The sequence below is a fragment of the Malurus melanocephalus genome, unplaced genomic scaffold (assembly GCF_030028575.1).
Source record: "Malurus melanocephalus ecotype Western Australia unplaced genomic scaffold, MMel_1.1 scaffold_230, whole genome shotgun sequence".
Lineage (NCBI taxonomy): Eukaryota > Metazoa > Chordata > Aves > Passeriformes > Maluridae > Malurus > Malurus melanocephalus.
The window spans coordinates 756,854-772,664 of NW_026623462.1; the positions used below are offsets into that span (position 1 = coordinate 756,854).

Consider the following 15,811-nt stretch of genomic DNA (forward strand, 5'->3'; position numbering starts at 1 on the left):
TTTTTTGTTTTTTGTTTCACTGGAAAGGAAAGAAAGATGCTCAGTTTTAAACGTTAAAGTGTACAAGTTGCTTTGTTACAATAAAACTAAATGTGTACACAAAGGGACTGGTTGGTCTTCACTGAAAGAAACAGTTTTAATATCCTGTTTAGAACTTTGTTAGTAGTTCCTTGGCATTTTTGGGGGCATTYGGTCAGTATTTCTGTAGTACAGTGCAGCCTTTGGTTGCGTGGACTGAACCAGTTCATGTAGTTTCCACTGTTTCCGTACCTGTAAAGTGTTTCCTTTGGTAGTTCTACTGCACACTGGCTCTTGCATTCCCTGACTGTAAGGCAGGGCTGTAGGGGCCTGTGCTGTTTGTGAAGACACAGATGTATATTCATGTTTTACATAAAGAAAAGTCACTTGATTCGCAGAATTTTTGGTAACTTGCAGTACTGTATCTCCAGTACATCAGTTTGCATGAAAATACCGTGCAAGCTCAGAATAAAAAGACCAAGGGGTGGTCTTAAAATATTTGGGTGGTTTTGTAAGTCTTTTCAGTTGAAAACAAATCTTAATTGCAAGCTAATTTGGGGGTTATTTCAAAGAGCAAGCTTCTTAGTAAAGTTCATGTATAAAAAGTTGCTACTTCACTGCTTTTTTCCTTGGTAGCAGCATGTATATGTGCTTTAGATACATTGTACTCTCATTTTAAGAGATTGCATTTGAGAAACTTGTAACAATTTCACATAAGAGGTTGTTGGAACTGGTATTCCACAAAATGTAATGGAAGTTGTTTTAACATGCTTTGCTTTTGAAATATTTAAAAAAATGTTGTATCAGCTCATCTGAAATTCAAACAGCTCTTTGGATGTGTAGAAAAGACTGTCTTCTGGGAAGACTTGTTATATTCTCTGATTCCTTTTCCTCACAGAATTTGCTGTAGTCAAATTCAGCTATTTTTGATGCTTAAGAATACACTTGGCAGAACAAGATCAATGTCTGGTTGAGACGTGCACAAATAACATGTGTGAGGGAAAACATTCTGTAAGTGTGTGGTCCGGCTTGGATTCAATCCAGTTATCAGAGACAATGCAACGTCCAGTCTCATGTGATCGATGCAAAAAATAAGACAACCGTGTACTTTATTCCATCTCAACAAAAGCTTCTGCCCTCATCCTGCTTTGCAGAGCCAAGTACAACGTTGATCAGTAATGGTTTCTTATCATCTAGAGAGAGAAGGAACAAAACCTATGAAGTCCTAAAAATGTTAGTGTCTTTTTMATTTGATTCCTTTTTGTTGTAAGATTGAAAATAGCTTCCTGTTGTGGTAGAGGGTCAATGTGCTGTTTCTTGCCATGATGCCTCATTACTTAATTTTTATGTAGTCCTAATTGTAGTTCCTCAAGGAAAGTAATCTTTTGCTAGTCTTGAATGCTTTAGGAAAAATACTGTGCCATTGTTGTTCCATCCCTGTTGGTTAATAGCAGAAAACCTATAAAAACTGTTTTGAAAGTAATCAAAGCTTCAGGCTCTGTAAAGTCAAATACCAGGAACAAAAAATGAGAAGTCTGGATAATTAAATGCTACTTAAGAGATTTTTCTTGTGCATTCTTTAGGATTTTACAGGGTGCCAAAATATTCTTGCTACTGTACTGATAATACTGAATTTGCTGTGAAACTTGAGGGTTTACTCCTGGCAATGGCTAAAGAGTAAACTGACATGGTAAAAGAATAAACCATATTAGTTAAGTGTTACTTTAATTAATTTTTTTTCTAGCATGGAATTGARTAGGGATTAACACATTTCTCTGCAATGCTGAAGAAATACTACAGCTGGCCATCATGTGCTTTGACTGTTCACTTWATGTCTAATTTGGCTGAATATATGTAATGGGTGTCCATTTTTTACTGGATTTATTTTATATGTGTATAAAGAGCTTTTAAAGAGACATCCACCTTGGATAAGGGAGATTCATTCTTATTCAATATCTACCATTAATTCCCCTCTGCTTGAGCTCTTCATATCCAGTTAATGCCACTATGTGAAATTTTTCACAGGTGGAAGCTGACTTCAGGTTTTGTGGCCTGAATTTCCAGGGTTAGAACATAGAGTTGGCTGCAATTTCATAAAGGTGAAACTACTGTGCTGGGGCTGTATGACCTAAACTATCTCAAAAGTTATTTTCAAGTTTAAAGTTTAATTGCTATGAAATTGAATCTTTTGTCTGTAATTTCTAGTGCCAAAGGAAACAAATACATCTGTGTGTGTAAATACAGTTAGAAAGGTTTGGGCTTTTCAAAGAGATTATCTGTGTACTTATTCATACTTGTCAACATAGTTTCTGTCCCTGTAAACAAGAATTATCTGAATCGATTTCTCAGCCATTTATGACATTTGAATCTGTAAGCTCTTTGTACCACACTAAACCAGGTGCATAAGGATAGTACTTTGTTTGTTGGATACTGTTCCTGAATTTTGAAGCCATGTTGGTTTTGTTTTTTTTTTTTTTTTTTAAGAGAATGAAATCAATGAAATAATTTCTCTGCTGTACCTTCAAGCTATCCTTCTGTTTGAAGGAATTAAAGTACATTTAACTGTTACTTGATGTTACCATTTCTAAGAGTCTTTTTCAAAAGAATCAGTTCTATAGTTCCAAACTGCACAATCTTTCAAGGGTGAGGTGGACAGTGTTTGCTTCTCCTTTTTTATGGAGAAGAGTAAAGGGAGGTCACAAGTGACTAGTACMCACTTGCTTCCCGTGGGAAACACATGTATGCTTAATCTCATGTCCTCCCTCTCCTGGATTAAAAATTGAAATTTRTAAGATTTTTTTCTTGATCATCACTACCTCGTGAATATGCTCCAGGGCAGTGCCCTCTAGGGTTTAGTGGAGGAGAGGGGCTGCCCGTTCAAAGTCGGGACACATCCTAAGCCCCCAAAGAATTCACRCCACTCCCCAGCCCGTGCCGCTGCCCCTTCCCGGTTCATGGACTGGACCTGCGCCGGGAAGCGTCCCCGGCACCAGGGSATTGTGCTCTGGGATCTTGGAAGGGTTAGAGAGGGTGATATTCATTTTCCCGTGGGACCGGGGTTGCAGAATGGGCATGAACAGTGGATCCGCGGGATTGGCGGTACACAACTGAACCACGCCAGGGGAATGGGCTGGGATGCTGGACAGCCAGGAACAGTCTGTGAGATCACCTGGCTGCTGAGAGCCAGCCCTCTCCCTCGGGGCTGGGGAGCTCCAGCTCCCCAGCATCCCTGAACTGCCCTCTGCTCTCCCTCTGCTTCCCCCAGAGGGTCTGAAAACTGAAGGAAAGAGGGGGAAGGTGCAGTGTGAACCCCGAATATGTGGTGGGCAAAGGACCCCGGGAGCCACTGTCCCAGCCAGAGCTCCCCCAAACACTTTCCCAGTGACAGAGCCAAACACAGCCCTGATCCTGCCTGATGTGCTGAAGGTGTGGAAGTGTCCCTGCTTCTCTGGATCTCAGACTACACCTACTCGTTTGATTTTCCCCTTTCCAGTATTTCCACTGAATGAACAGTCAATTTAAAATAATTGCTTAAACACTAAACAGAGCCTGGTAAATAGTATCAGGTTTCTGAAGGRTTTATATTAATCAAATGCACTCGCTTTATTAACAGCAAGGGCATAGTCAAAGGTTTTATTATAGTTTAAGGCTTTATTAATTCAATTCAGTTAAGCTAGGTCCAAATTTTTAATTTTCTGATGAGTTCCTTTCATTAATTATTCAGTTGCAAATCGCTTACAAAATGTTTAGGCTAGAAAAACTGTTCTAATTAAGTAAAAGGAACACACTTCTGTTTATTAGTATATTTCTAAATTCGTACGTGGGAATACTATCACTTCCAAATGCCTTCTGACTCACAGCTGTGCACTGCTCTATGACTGAAAAGCGTATTAGTAGGATAATGACGTTATGTAATACTGCTGGGGAGGGTCTTTAAACACCTGAAAGCAATAAGTAACTTTTAAATATGTTTTAAGCAGGAGGTCCGTGACATGCTGTCGGTTCTGTGTGAAGCAGTGGCAGTACAAATGCACGGTGGTTTTTCACTACGATAGCTGGGAGAATTGCTGCCAGCCTCGCCAATGCATTTGGGATGTTATTTCACTCTAACATTCCGCAGAAACCCCAGATCCTGCATGTAGAAGGACAGTTCTGCAGGGAAAAATTTCCCCAGAGCCAGAACTGTTACAAGCATCGCCCCTTCCCAGGGTTGGGATGCAGGGATCCTGTCCCAACGAGAGCTGCACTTCGCTGGTTCCCCTACGAACAAAGTCACAAGACAGTCTGGAGAACTGAAACTGGGAMCCAGCCGATGGCCGCAGCACAAAGGGCCCGGCTGGGGCCACCCGCGGGGGATTCTCCTCAGGGATCACGGAGGGACAGAGCGGGGGATCTACCACGGCGCCTCCCGTGCCCTCCCTTTGGCACGGACCCCTCCAGCCTCTCTCTATCCTCTCCTTCCCCGGCAGGCGATGTCCGGTACCTCCGCGTCCGCAGCATCCCCGCTCCTTCCCTCCGCCTCACGGGACCTCGGCCGCGCGTCTCCYCTCAGGGCGGGCGGAGGCGGCGGCACCACCCCGGCTGGGGGCGGGAGCGGCGGCTGCCCCGGCTCCGTGWGGGGAAGGGCGGCTCCCGCCTCTTGTCCCGCTCCCGCTCCTGAGGGCCGCCCGCCGGCGGCTCCCCCGGGTCACCCCCGCGAGAGGGCGCTGGCGGCGGCCCCGAGACCGCCGAGTTTGAAAAGTGCCGGTCCGGGCGGAGCAATGGCGGCGATGGCGACCCCGCAGGTGAGCGCTGAGGGCTCGGGGGTGGCAGCGGGGCAAGCTGCGCCTTGGGGGAGGGCGGTGCCCGCGCCTTTCGGGGTTCCCTATGTCCTTCGGGGATCCCTCCATCCAACTCCCCGCYGGGAAAGCAGGAGGCCCTGCGCCCTTTGGGGGACCCTACATCCATCCCCCGCCGGTAAAATCCTGTGCCCCGCTCCACCGGGAGCTCCCGCAGAGGCGGCTGCTGTGAGGGGCTTCCCGCCGCTTCCCCTCCACTCGCCTGGCCCCAAGGAAATGGGAGTAGGTGTGGGAAGCGGGTGGGATCCCCTAAAAATGTCCTYCTTCGCCTCAGGGAAATGGGGTTCGGGCCAGGTTGGTGCCCACTGAGGAAATCTCTTGGCGTCGAGGAGGTGTGGGAGGAGAGGCGGCTGCTGGGGCTGGCGCGGGGCCGGGAGGGCAGCCAGGCTCCGTGCTGGGAAAACATTCGTGTCTGGAGCAAGCTCCCCGGAGAGGGAGAGATGTCCTGCCCTCTTCCCTTGAGACGAAAGTTTCAAGCCTAATCTGGGAAAGAAGGGACAGAGAGACCGACACAAAGAGCGCTAGCCGCCGCCCGACCGGGTGCTTCCCATCCCGGTGCTTCTGGGCTCGCTGCTTCCCCTCCTCAGCCTTGGAGCTGGGAAGGCTCCAGGCAGGACCACAAATGCCTTCTTTCTAAGTTAGCGGCGGCTTTTTCGTGTAAGGCATGAATGTAGCTGGCATGAGGCTCCCCGACGTGGGCCTCATCCCTATAGCACAAAGTTGTTGTGAAAGATGAGATTTAAGATGTCCTGGGAATGCGTGGGCTGTAGGGAGGATCACATCCTCACCACTGGCTCATTAAATCAAATTATAAATCAATTTCTGTGTTAGTGGTGAAAGTGTAAAAAGCCAGGTCTGCTCTGGGATTTGTGCAGGTGAAACTCATTTCCAGGTTGGGTGTAATTGATGGGATCTCCCTGGCTACAGTCTAGAGGATTAAGTGTAACTCTGATACTGCTGAAATTTTTGCTAGTTAGGAAGCAGTCTGGGCATTGGGTATGACAGGAGCCTGGCAGAAGCCCTGTGTGAGCTCTGGCAGCCCCACTACAAGAGCCAAAAGCAAGCCAATTTAAGCTAATTTGGGTATTTCTCTGCAAGCTGTAAATGCATTTCAGGATTATGTTGGAGACTGACCTTCCCAGGGAACCCAAGAACAGCTGCAGCACAGGCTGTGGCAGTGTCCTAACAYCCCACCAAAATTCCTGAGCCAAAATGCAATATGGATCAACCCAAATGTGAATTCAGCTTTCCCATGCTTCTCAAAAATTGAGTATTTTGTSTTCCTGGTGCAAACAATGTCGATGTTTTGGCACCCCTTGATCCACAGGGGGAAAGAAGGGGAAGTGAAACACTGTTACATTCTAGATATATTTAGAAATTTAGCGTGGTGCATTAACAGATATTCAGATTAGCCTTTGGCAGAGACTGATGTGGAGGAAAATTGACCTGAGAACTGAACAGACAATACGTGTTCTCTGTATCAATACCCAGATCTTCATATTCAGCACCTTTTGTTGGTAATACTGTTGCACCACTGCTCATTCTTTTCCTCTGAGTGGATCCAGGGGAAGAATTGCTTACAYCCATTTGCATAGTTTGGAAGATAAATGTATGTGCTTTTATTAGTTATTTAAGTAAGAACGACAACCATCATTCCCTTTTTAGTAACTGTCTACAGTCTGGATAAAGAGCTTTTTGATTTTCCAACTTAGGGCTGGTAAAGGTTGCCTRTGACTCAGGAACTCCATGATTCAAGTTCTTCCTTACAAAACTGGATGTTTTTCAAAGCTGTGGCTTAGTTCCTGGCTTTACAAATTGGGCGAGAACTTCCTGGAATCAGGATGTTAATCTGAACCTTTTTGTTTTGTTACCAATCTGAACAACTCCTATTTTGGCTATTGTGGCCAAAACTTGGATTTAGGCCAACTTTTGAAATAGTTTTTTTTTCCTTTGTACTATTGGACAGAAATTGTCGCAAAAAAAACCTGATCAAGGATGTTTGATTGGKTCTTTGATTAAATAATTGCTTCTGGAGGAGGCTTTGGTTGCACATCATACTCTGAAAGTGTATTAATGTACATGGGTAACACAAAGCCATCGTGGTTTGTTTTTGGAAACATGGTCAACCAGTGAGTGTGAAAGCAAATCAGGATTCCTGAGCCCTGTCTTTAGTCACTGATATGCTCTCTGATGTTAAGCCAGTTGCTGTAGCAATGCTTGACCATTTATTTTGCATTTAAGCAATGGGTGTGAGTCATTAATGTGAGGTTATGAATGCATTCATTKCTTTAGATGCCTTAAAGCTCCTGTTGAAGAGAGCTCTTGTTTGGATCTGTTCTGGTGTTGGGTACCACCCTYAGGGATGCTTTACAGCTCCTGTTTGAGTCCAGTGTTTATTTGGGCAGTGAGATAAATCTCTGCTCTGCCCAACCTGGCTGAGTCTGTGACAGAGCAGCTCTGTGCAGAGCTGTTGCTGAGCCATATATTACTAGGACAAGTAGTATTGAAAATTATGTAAAACCAAGCCCAGGACAAGTGTGGATTCTAGTGATGCAACTCAAAATAATCAGTWTTWAAAGTGGCCTTTAGGGAATAGAGATTGWCACACCAGTCTGCTCACCTTTTTAGATAGAGCAGACAGTCAAACTTACCCTTTTGCTTATTCATTTGTAGAAACAGCTGTAGGGTTTGCATTTTTCTTCTTCAGGGACAACAGCTGAGAGTTAACACATGCTTGTGGCATTCCTAAAAGCTCTAACAGATTAGCTGAAATGTGTCTTTGAGCAGTCAGCATCAAGGCATAATCAGACAAAAATCTGTATCTACAACATCACACTGGTAAAAGTTAATGTTGATCAGAACAAGAGCAAATGTTGGCTGGGCTTTGATACTTGAAGAACAAAGATGCATGTAGACATTAAATTACAAGGGGACAAGTAAGATGAAGGTTTTTCTCCATTATAGTTTAAAACCAAATTAAGTCATGTTAAGATCAAAGTTGTGTTCTGTCCTCTGCAATTGAGAAGTTGGCTTGTCTTCTTGAAAAATTGGTAAAAAGATTGACTTAATAWTTTTTGAATRAAATGAAATGAAATKGAGTGGAATCTTATGAGGGTATTGCTATGTCATAAAAATGGTTGGACCGTGTTCTCTCTGAAATCCTTTTGCCTGAYGCTCTTGGGCTGCAGGGCAGCTGTCTCTTGCAGCTGGGCAATGGTGTGAACTTAATGGATCCAAGCTTCCAGCAGAAACTGGARGGTGAGAAGGAGCTGCTTCGCCGGGCTATACAGAAAGAACTGAAGATTAAAGAGGGAGCAGAAAACCTGCGCAAAGCAACAACGGACAGAAAGAATCTYGTTCACATTGAGCACGTGCTGAAATCTTCCAACCGAAAACTGGAGCAGCTGCATTGGGAACTTCAGGAGCTCAAYGCAAGGATTGTGATAACAGACAAAGAGGAGAGTACAACAGGTAAGTCTTGGGTAATGATTGACTGGAAAATTTTGTTAGAGTGCTTCAATCTTTATAGATATTGAATTGATATAGTCTTCTATTGAGRGCTCATGAGCTGGGGAGCTTCTTGGTATTTAGCTGATGAAATTATCTGTAGTGTAAAAAGTTGAGAATGGGGCAATAAAGGTGAAAGAAAATGTATGGAGAAAACCAGCTGAGAGAGGTGGGTGTGGGCAAAATTCAGTAATAGGTTGTAGATGTAATTGAAGAGATTTGATTAGAGTTTCTGGGCAGCTGAACATCCAAATATTTTACAGGATAAATGAGTATAAAATTGGAAGAGTGCTTGTTAGGACAGTTCATTGATGAAATAAGAAATATTTACAGATGTGAGCTTGAGCGAYATTTGGAAGTGTTTTCCAATCAGTTTTGTAGACAAGACATTTTTGTACTTTAWTTTACAGCCAAACTTTCCTTACAGTCACCCAGCTATAACCCAGGGAAATAAGATGACTAATGGTATTGTGTTTGTGCAGATGGATCTGTATCTCCAGATCCTTGTCTGTGGGAAAGAAACACAGACCCCATGGCAAGGAAGGTTGAAGCTTTGAAAAAGCAGCTGCATGTTGAAATGAAAGTGAAACAAGGAGCTGAGAATATGATTCAAATGTATTCAACATCCAAGGTAAGCAGGAATAAAGAGCCATTTGGGAACATGGATTACTGGATCAAAATTTGTATTTGAAGTCTATATACAAATCTGTCTCTGATAATTGGTGTGTGAGAGAAATTAATTTGCAAAGCTTGCTTGCCTGAATCCTACCTCTGTACTTTGGGTCTCAGCATGGTGACAGTATTTAAGGTTGGTATAAGACGTGCATTCAGTCACTGACGAGGAAAGAAAGCTAAGAAAGCATTGTTTCATTGTTGTAACTGAGTTAGTTGGTGTGATGTTTTGATATCACTGAGTTGTTTAGGATAAAGCACAGGATGTGATATCTTTTTATGTGAGAAAAATTTTCAGMGTTTTACTGGATTCATATTCATCTTTTTTTTTTAGTTTGACATAATCACATTTAAAAGTCAAAAGAAAGTTTAAAACATTTCAAATTCAAGCTTATTATGAAGCTTAATTCAGTAAGACCAGCAGTGTAGAGGGCTGTGATATTTTTATTTGTTAAATCCTCTGTTCACAGAACACCATAAGCGCAGTTAACCAGGGAACAGCAAGTCTCAGTGACTGCAGGGTTTGGTATTAACTGGGCTCGTCCTTGACCTGTCCTTTCCCTCTGCAAATGGAGATCGTGATCTCAGAGTCCTTGATCCTCAGTGGTGCCTCCTTTACGTAACCACTTGTGTATTCCATTTCAGAGTCAGTTATGGCCCTTTGTGCAAGTATCACCTCACCCTCATATGTGAGCACATCATCATCACCCATTTTTAACGATCATGGTTTTCTGTCTGCATGTGATTCCTTTTGGCAGGAGCGGAAGCTGCTGGCTACAGCTCAGCAGATGCTCCAGGACAGCAAGACAAAGATTGAAATAATCCGCATGCACATTGTGAAAGTGTCTCAGTCAGCAGGAGGGATGGAAGACACAGTGGATCCAGCAGGTAATGCGCTTTAAGTGACTGATGCAGCCCACAATACATGCAGAGAGAGCCCTAAGATGCACAGTACTTGGTTGATTTTCATCCTTGCCATGTTTCACCTCCCAAATGGCCAGTGAGAATGGGAACCACCATCAGCGCTTTGGAGCTGCGGATTGAGGAGCTGAGGCATCACTTGCGCATTGAAGCTGCTGTAGCTGAGGGGGCAAAAAATGTGCTGAAGATCCTGGGGGGCAGTCGGGTACAGGATCGCAAGTTTTTGGCAGAGGTAAGGGGTTATTRCTCAGGCCTTCTTTGAGAGGGTGGCTTCATGCCCCCACGTAAGTGATTTAGCATGAATGAGCAGAGTTAACCAAGTTACTAATTTAGGAATTTCCTGTCTCTCTGTGAAGACTGATTGGGATCACTTTCCCTTCTAGGGATAGCATTCCTTGCTTTGGTCAAATTTCTCAGGRGCATCAGAAGTGACACTGATGGGGCTTCAAGCTCTATGGGAAAATATTTCATCTTGTTTTTTTATTAGCAAGATATTGTCTTGTTGTTTTTTTCCTAAGCTTACTGTAGTTCATAAAGGATTAAGAGTACCTGGTCTGAGATTCTACATGGAAAATTTCTGCCTGCWTTCTGTTCTCCTTCATATTGGTAGGCTCAGGGTCGTTTACAAGAGTCCTCTCAGAAGATTGACCTATTGCGCTTGTCCCTGGAACATCAGCTCAGTGAGCTTTCTCCYGATCACCCAAAGAGAGCACTCATCAAACAGGAACTAGTAAACACTTCCTCCCTGGGAGCCCGGCATGGCAGCATCCAACCMACTTCAGTCATCAAACCAACAGCCCTTACAGGTACAGGGATCCTGCATGGCATGTTKTTGTGAGGAGGACAGAGGGAAAAATGAATTCTATTTCTTCTCTTCATTGTTATATAAACATTGGATTTTCTAGGAGCTAGGCTTCTTTCTTCTAGACCAGGCAGAGCTTTCTGAGCATATGGATTTGCAATCTATTAATCTGGAGTCAATTGAAACTATTAACCAAGTAATGATGAGTCTGAGAAATTCTGGGACCTCTTTGAGGGCAGGCTGACTGGAATCACTTTATCTTTGYATAATGATATTACTTACTTTCCTAAAATTCCTCAGGAACATTGGAAGTGAGACTGATGGGATGTCAGGATCTATTGGAGAATGTTCCAGGACGTTCCCGAATGACAAGCTCTTCTCCCATCTGTGGCAGCCCAAGTGATTTGAGGTCCCTTTCCCGGACACGAGTTGGCCTGGGCATCCCTGGCCGTGGTGTTGCAGGAAAATACCGGAATGAAGAGCCATGTAGTGAGTACAGGGTTATCTGCTGACCTGTCAGTGGCATATTGGAGCAAGGGGACTTTAGGGCCAGCCTGGTATGAGCATTGTTATAAGAAACCTTATTTCTGCAAAACTGAGAGGAAAAATTAATTGCATTATGCCTGGTACTCCTAGGACTCTCCTGGAAATTGGCTGGCATGCTCACCTTAGCGTGAGACATTTTCTTTGGTAAAATGTTTTAATCCATGTTTCCTCCTTTGTCCAGATGAGGTCCTTGCTGTGCTCAAAGTGGACAATAAAGTGGTTGGCCAAACAAATTGGGGACCAGTTAATAATCAGGCGTGGGACCAGAGTTTTGTCATTGAACTGGACCGGGTAAGTCTGCCCCAGATTCCCRTGCTGTTTGTTTTTCCATTTCACCTTACCTGATTTGCTTGTTTAGCTGCCATTCCACTTGGCTCAACCCCGTATTGCTGCTGTCCTCRTGTCCTTTGAAGTGCCAGTTATCTTGGTCTTCCCCTGAAGGCAGAGCATCACTGCCAGAGATTCAGCTTGAGCAGCATCTGTTGTCTTTCCCTCCTTATCTGAGCAGTTTTATTTCATCTTGTCAGCAAAATGACTCTCAGGGATTTCTAAATGGGGAGCCAAGACAGCAGCCTCCAAGGTGGTTTGTAGCTAAGACCTAAAACCATCAAAAACAGGGAACAGAAGAACTACAGAAGTTTTTTTATGCATACTCTTTAGTTTACTGGTTTATTTTTTTTTTACAAGGGCATGTGTGTGCCATTTCCAGAGCATGGAGTTGTATGTAACTATTCTGCTTTTATTTTCTCTCCCACCACKCACCCATGCCACCAGTCACGTGAGCTAGAAATTGCAATTTATTGGAGAGATTGGAGAGAACTCTGTGCAGTGAAGTTTTTACGTTTGGATGATTTCCTTGATAATGAACGTCATGGGATGTGCCTCTCACTGGAGCCCCAAGGAATGCTTTTTGCAGAGGTATAAATGTAAGCTTTGTTTCTATTTCAGAGAACTCTCTATTTAGGGTGTCTGCCCTGAAAGCAGTTGTTCAACTCAGAATACAAGGAATGGAAGGAGCAATAATCTAGAAAGGTAGAATGACACCTGAAGCCCTTTTGCATCAATAGCCCATGAAAGAATAAGGAACAACATGATATAATAGATGTGCACTTKCCATAGCCTGGAGTGACTGTTCAGCTGCTCCATTGTAATTATATGTGTGTGCACTGTGAAATTCATTCGTTTTTATTTGCTTTCATTATGAGTCATCAGTGGCACTTTAATTAAACATATGGCTTAATGGTCAGGATTGAATCACAGAGACTGTAGAATCAGAGATCCAAACTCCCTCTGGCTATGCTTATTTTATCATCTTTCTGAGGCTAATAATAGTGTGAAGTACCATTAATGTAGAGATCATCTCGATAATCCCTTAAAAGCTGCAGCATTTTCTCCTTTGTGTTGTGATGAAAGTTCCTGTGGTTATCATTCCAAAGTAGGATCTGGACCTCATGTACCAAAATTTGCCTCCTCTCCCTGCTTTCTTGTTTTTTGTGGTTGGTTTGTGGCGGTTGGTTTTGKTTTTTTTTGTTGTTTTTACTTCTGTGCCATGAACTACTGGGTCTATTATCCTACAAATGGGTGTGTTCCTTATACATGGCTTTACTAATCAGATAATTTTTTGGGTGGATCCGAATTGGTCTTAATTCCAGGGGTTTCTGAATTTCAGGTAGTAGGTAATTCCAACCTCTATACCCACAACTGAAGTAGCAGSTGATTAGAGGGTCAATCTGGAATAACAGAGTCTGGAGTTTATGGAAGTAACTCCAAACTTACCAAACAGATARGAATGGAGAATTTGATAAGACTACAGGCATGTGTGAAAATTTGRGTTTACAATTTAAATGGAGAATCCTGACAAATCCCCTTTGCTTCTTTGACAGGTGATGTTCTGCAATCCTGTCATTGAGAGGAAGCCAAAACTGCAGCGACAGAAGCGCATTTTCCCCAAACAGAAAGGTGTGGTTCTGGGGAAGTGACTGTCCAGGGTGAGGGCAGGGGTTTGCACAAGCAGTTTCTCCTATCCCTCTCAATCTGAGTGATGTTAAAACTCTTGCTAATTGCTGTACATTAAACTGAAAGTTTATTCAGTCACACGAAGTGCAGGCAGCTTGGCTGCAGCACCATGTGTTATGTGGTCTTGTCATAGTGTTGTTACTCACAATTAACATTGCTAGGAGGATTTRATTGCTAGTTATTTAGACTTCTTAGCTCTGGGGCCTCCAGAAGAAGAAGGATATGGACCTCTTGGAGCAAGGAGGGCTGGCCATCAAGATGCTCAGAAGTCTGAAGCCCCTCAGCTCTGGAGAAAGGCTGAGAAAATTGGAGCTGTTCAGCTCAAAGAAGGCTCTGGGGAGACCTTGGAGCTTCTCCCAGTGCCTTAAAGAGGCTCCAAGAAAGCTGGAGAGGGAAGGGGGAATGGCTTCCTACTGACAGGGCAGGGTTAGCTGGAATATTGCTAAGGAATTTTTCCCAGTGAGGCCCAGAGAATCTGTGGCCCCATCCCTGCAAGTGTTCAAGGTCAGGTTCGACAGGGCTTAGCGCAACCTGGGATAGTTAAATGTCTGTCCCTGCCAATGGCAGGGGGTTGGACTCAGATGCTTGTTAAGGTCCTTTCCAACCCAAACCATTCTGTGATTCTGTGATAAAATCCAAACTACTAATTTAACCAGCAATGCTGTTACTGATAAACAGACAYTGAAGGTTTTCTAAAGAAAACTGAATTACAGAACACTGTAGCATGAACAGTATACTGACTATCTATCGAGTCTCTAAGACTGGCATCTCAGATTTATGGACTGGAATAACTTGCATACTTTCTTATTTCTCTGCAAATTCTTTCTTGTGAAGCTGAATAAGGTAGAACATTACATACTGAGCTTTTGTGGCTGTGGGGATAAATGAGCTTTATATTTATACTCTTCAGGAACTAGTAAAAATAATGAAAATATCCCTAATGTTTTACCCTTTTGAACACATTTTCAGAAACTTCCTGTTGACAGGCTGCATAATTAAAATGTAGTGTTGAAACAGAAGAAAACCTGACTTGAAGTAAAATCAGTTTTTAATGTTCTATTCAATTTCAACTTGAGGATTGTTATGATTTTATAGGGAGCTGAACTTAGGTGAAATATTAGCTCTATTTAATCATCATTATTAACCTTWATTCCCTGAAGAAAAGCCCATTCTCCCAAGGGTGAGCTACCCTTTTAGGGTAATACATGGGTGTTTGTCTGAAAACTATAGTTTAACTCTACATGAGACTGTAATTTGTGTGTTACAATCTCACTGCTGTTTTGACTATCACTCCTTCAGGGAAGGAATTTCTCCGAGCTCCTCAAATGAATATGAATGTTGCTGCTTGGGGTCGCCTGATGATGAGTTTCCTCCCTCCCTGCAGTTCCATCAGCACTCTGAGTCCCCCACTTCATGATCCAAATCAGACAGACTTTCCTCCAGTTTCACCATCACAAAGTCATGGTGATTCAGTGTCCAAATTGAGTAGGTAAGCGATGTCCTGAGTGTTGCTGGAATGGGTGTAGGGTAAATTATAAATTCTACTGCACCTTGCAGAGGTGGAGGAAGACACTGATGAGAAAACTATATCTGCCAAAAAAAAATGTATAGTTTCTGTGCTCTAAAGGAGAKAAAATTCCATTAATTGTCTTCACCAGTACAGTAAGTGATCTATTCAAGGTCACCATGTGATTGTTGTGATAAAAATGTACTTTCATGAGTAATATAGCACTCAAAAGGGACATAGGTGAGATCTTGAATGTGCTATAGCAGGAAATTCCTCCCCCCTAAGTTTTTTTTAAATTGAATCAGTTGTTCTCTAAAGAGATTATTCCCACTGATGCACAAGTATAGGAAAGAAAAAAAAATTGACTCSGATACTGTGTTGCTATTAAAATCAAGATTTCCTTTAAATTCTTGGTCATAGTGACTTATTTCTACACACATATGTTTAATTAATTTTAAGCATCAGAGAGTCAGTGTTGGAATGTGAGTCTAGCCAACTTTTAATTCATTGAGGAGAGAAGATGTCTTGTTGGTCRCAGACTTTTGGCATGAATCAGGGAGTCCTGTTGTCCAGTGATTTGGACTGAACTAACACAATGGAGGTGATACAAAGGTGTCTGTGTACAATGCTCTGTCCTAAGGCAAAGTCTCCTTCAATTCTGTCTTACAAATGCAGCGACTTCCCTGTGGCTAAACTTACATTTGCTGATGAAGCACCACCCAAGCCTCCACGCCTTTTTCTGGTGGCCAACTCCAAGGAATCAACTCCATCTCCTGCAGATTCTCCGGTAACCATCTGGGCTAWTTGGGAAAGTTGTCATTGTTGGTTGGTATTCTTTCAAGGCTCTGTTCTTATTTGTTTATTACTGAAGAAATTCACTWTAGTTTAGGCAGGTGCCTCATTAGCTGGCTGTTCTCTGGGGCTTCAGAATCCAGTGAGCCATTTTGGCATGGAATCTTCACAAAGAGTTGAACCTCTATTTCT

The 15,811-nt window shown here is 43.1% G+C and overlaps 1 protein-coding gene across 1 annotated transcript in view; it reads left to right on the forward strand.

The window, feature by feature from the left end:
- Positions 1–4,490: 4,490 nt before the first annotated feature.
- The window catches only part of PKN3 (protein kinase N3), an 18,168-nt gene continuing 6,847 nt past the window's right edge, over positions 4,491–15,811 (forward strand). The window contains exons 1-12 of the mRNA XM_057374647.1: positions 4,491–4,802; positions 8,045–8,327; positions 8,846–8,994; positions 9,794–9,923; positions 10,037–10,188; positions 10,567–10,762; positions 11,059–11,247; positions 11,486–11,595; positions 12,079–12,222; positions 13,188–13,263; positions 14,620–14,809; positions 15,503–15,614. Of these exons, the coding sequence (XP_057230630.1) occupies positions 4,491–4,802; positions 8,045–8,327; positions 8,846–8,994; positions 9,794–9,923; positions 10,037–10,188; positions 10,567–10,762; positions 11,059–11,247; positions 11,486–11,595; positions 12,079–12,222; positions 13,188–13,263; positions 14,620–14,809; positions 15,503–15,614 (2,043 nt within the window). The remainder of the gene's footprint in view (positions 4,803–8,044; positions 8,328–8,845; positions 8,995–9,793; positions 9,924–10,036; positions 10,189–10,566; positions 10,763–11,058; positions 11,248–11,485; positions 11,596–12,078; positions 12,223–13,187; positions 13,264–14,619; positions 14,810–15,502; positions 15,615–15,811) is intronic.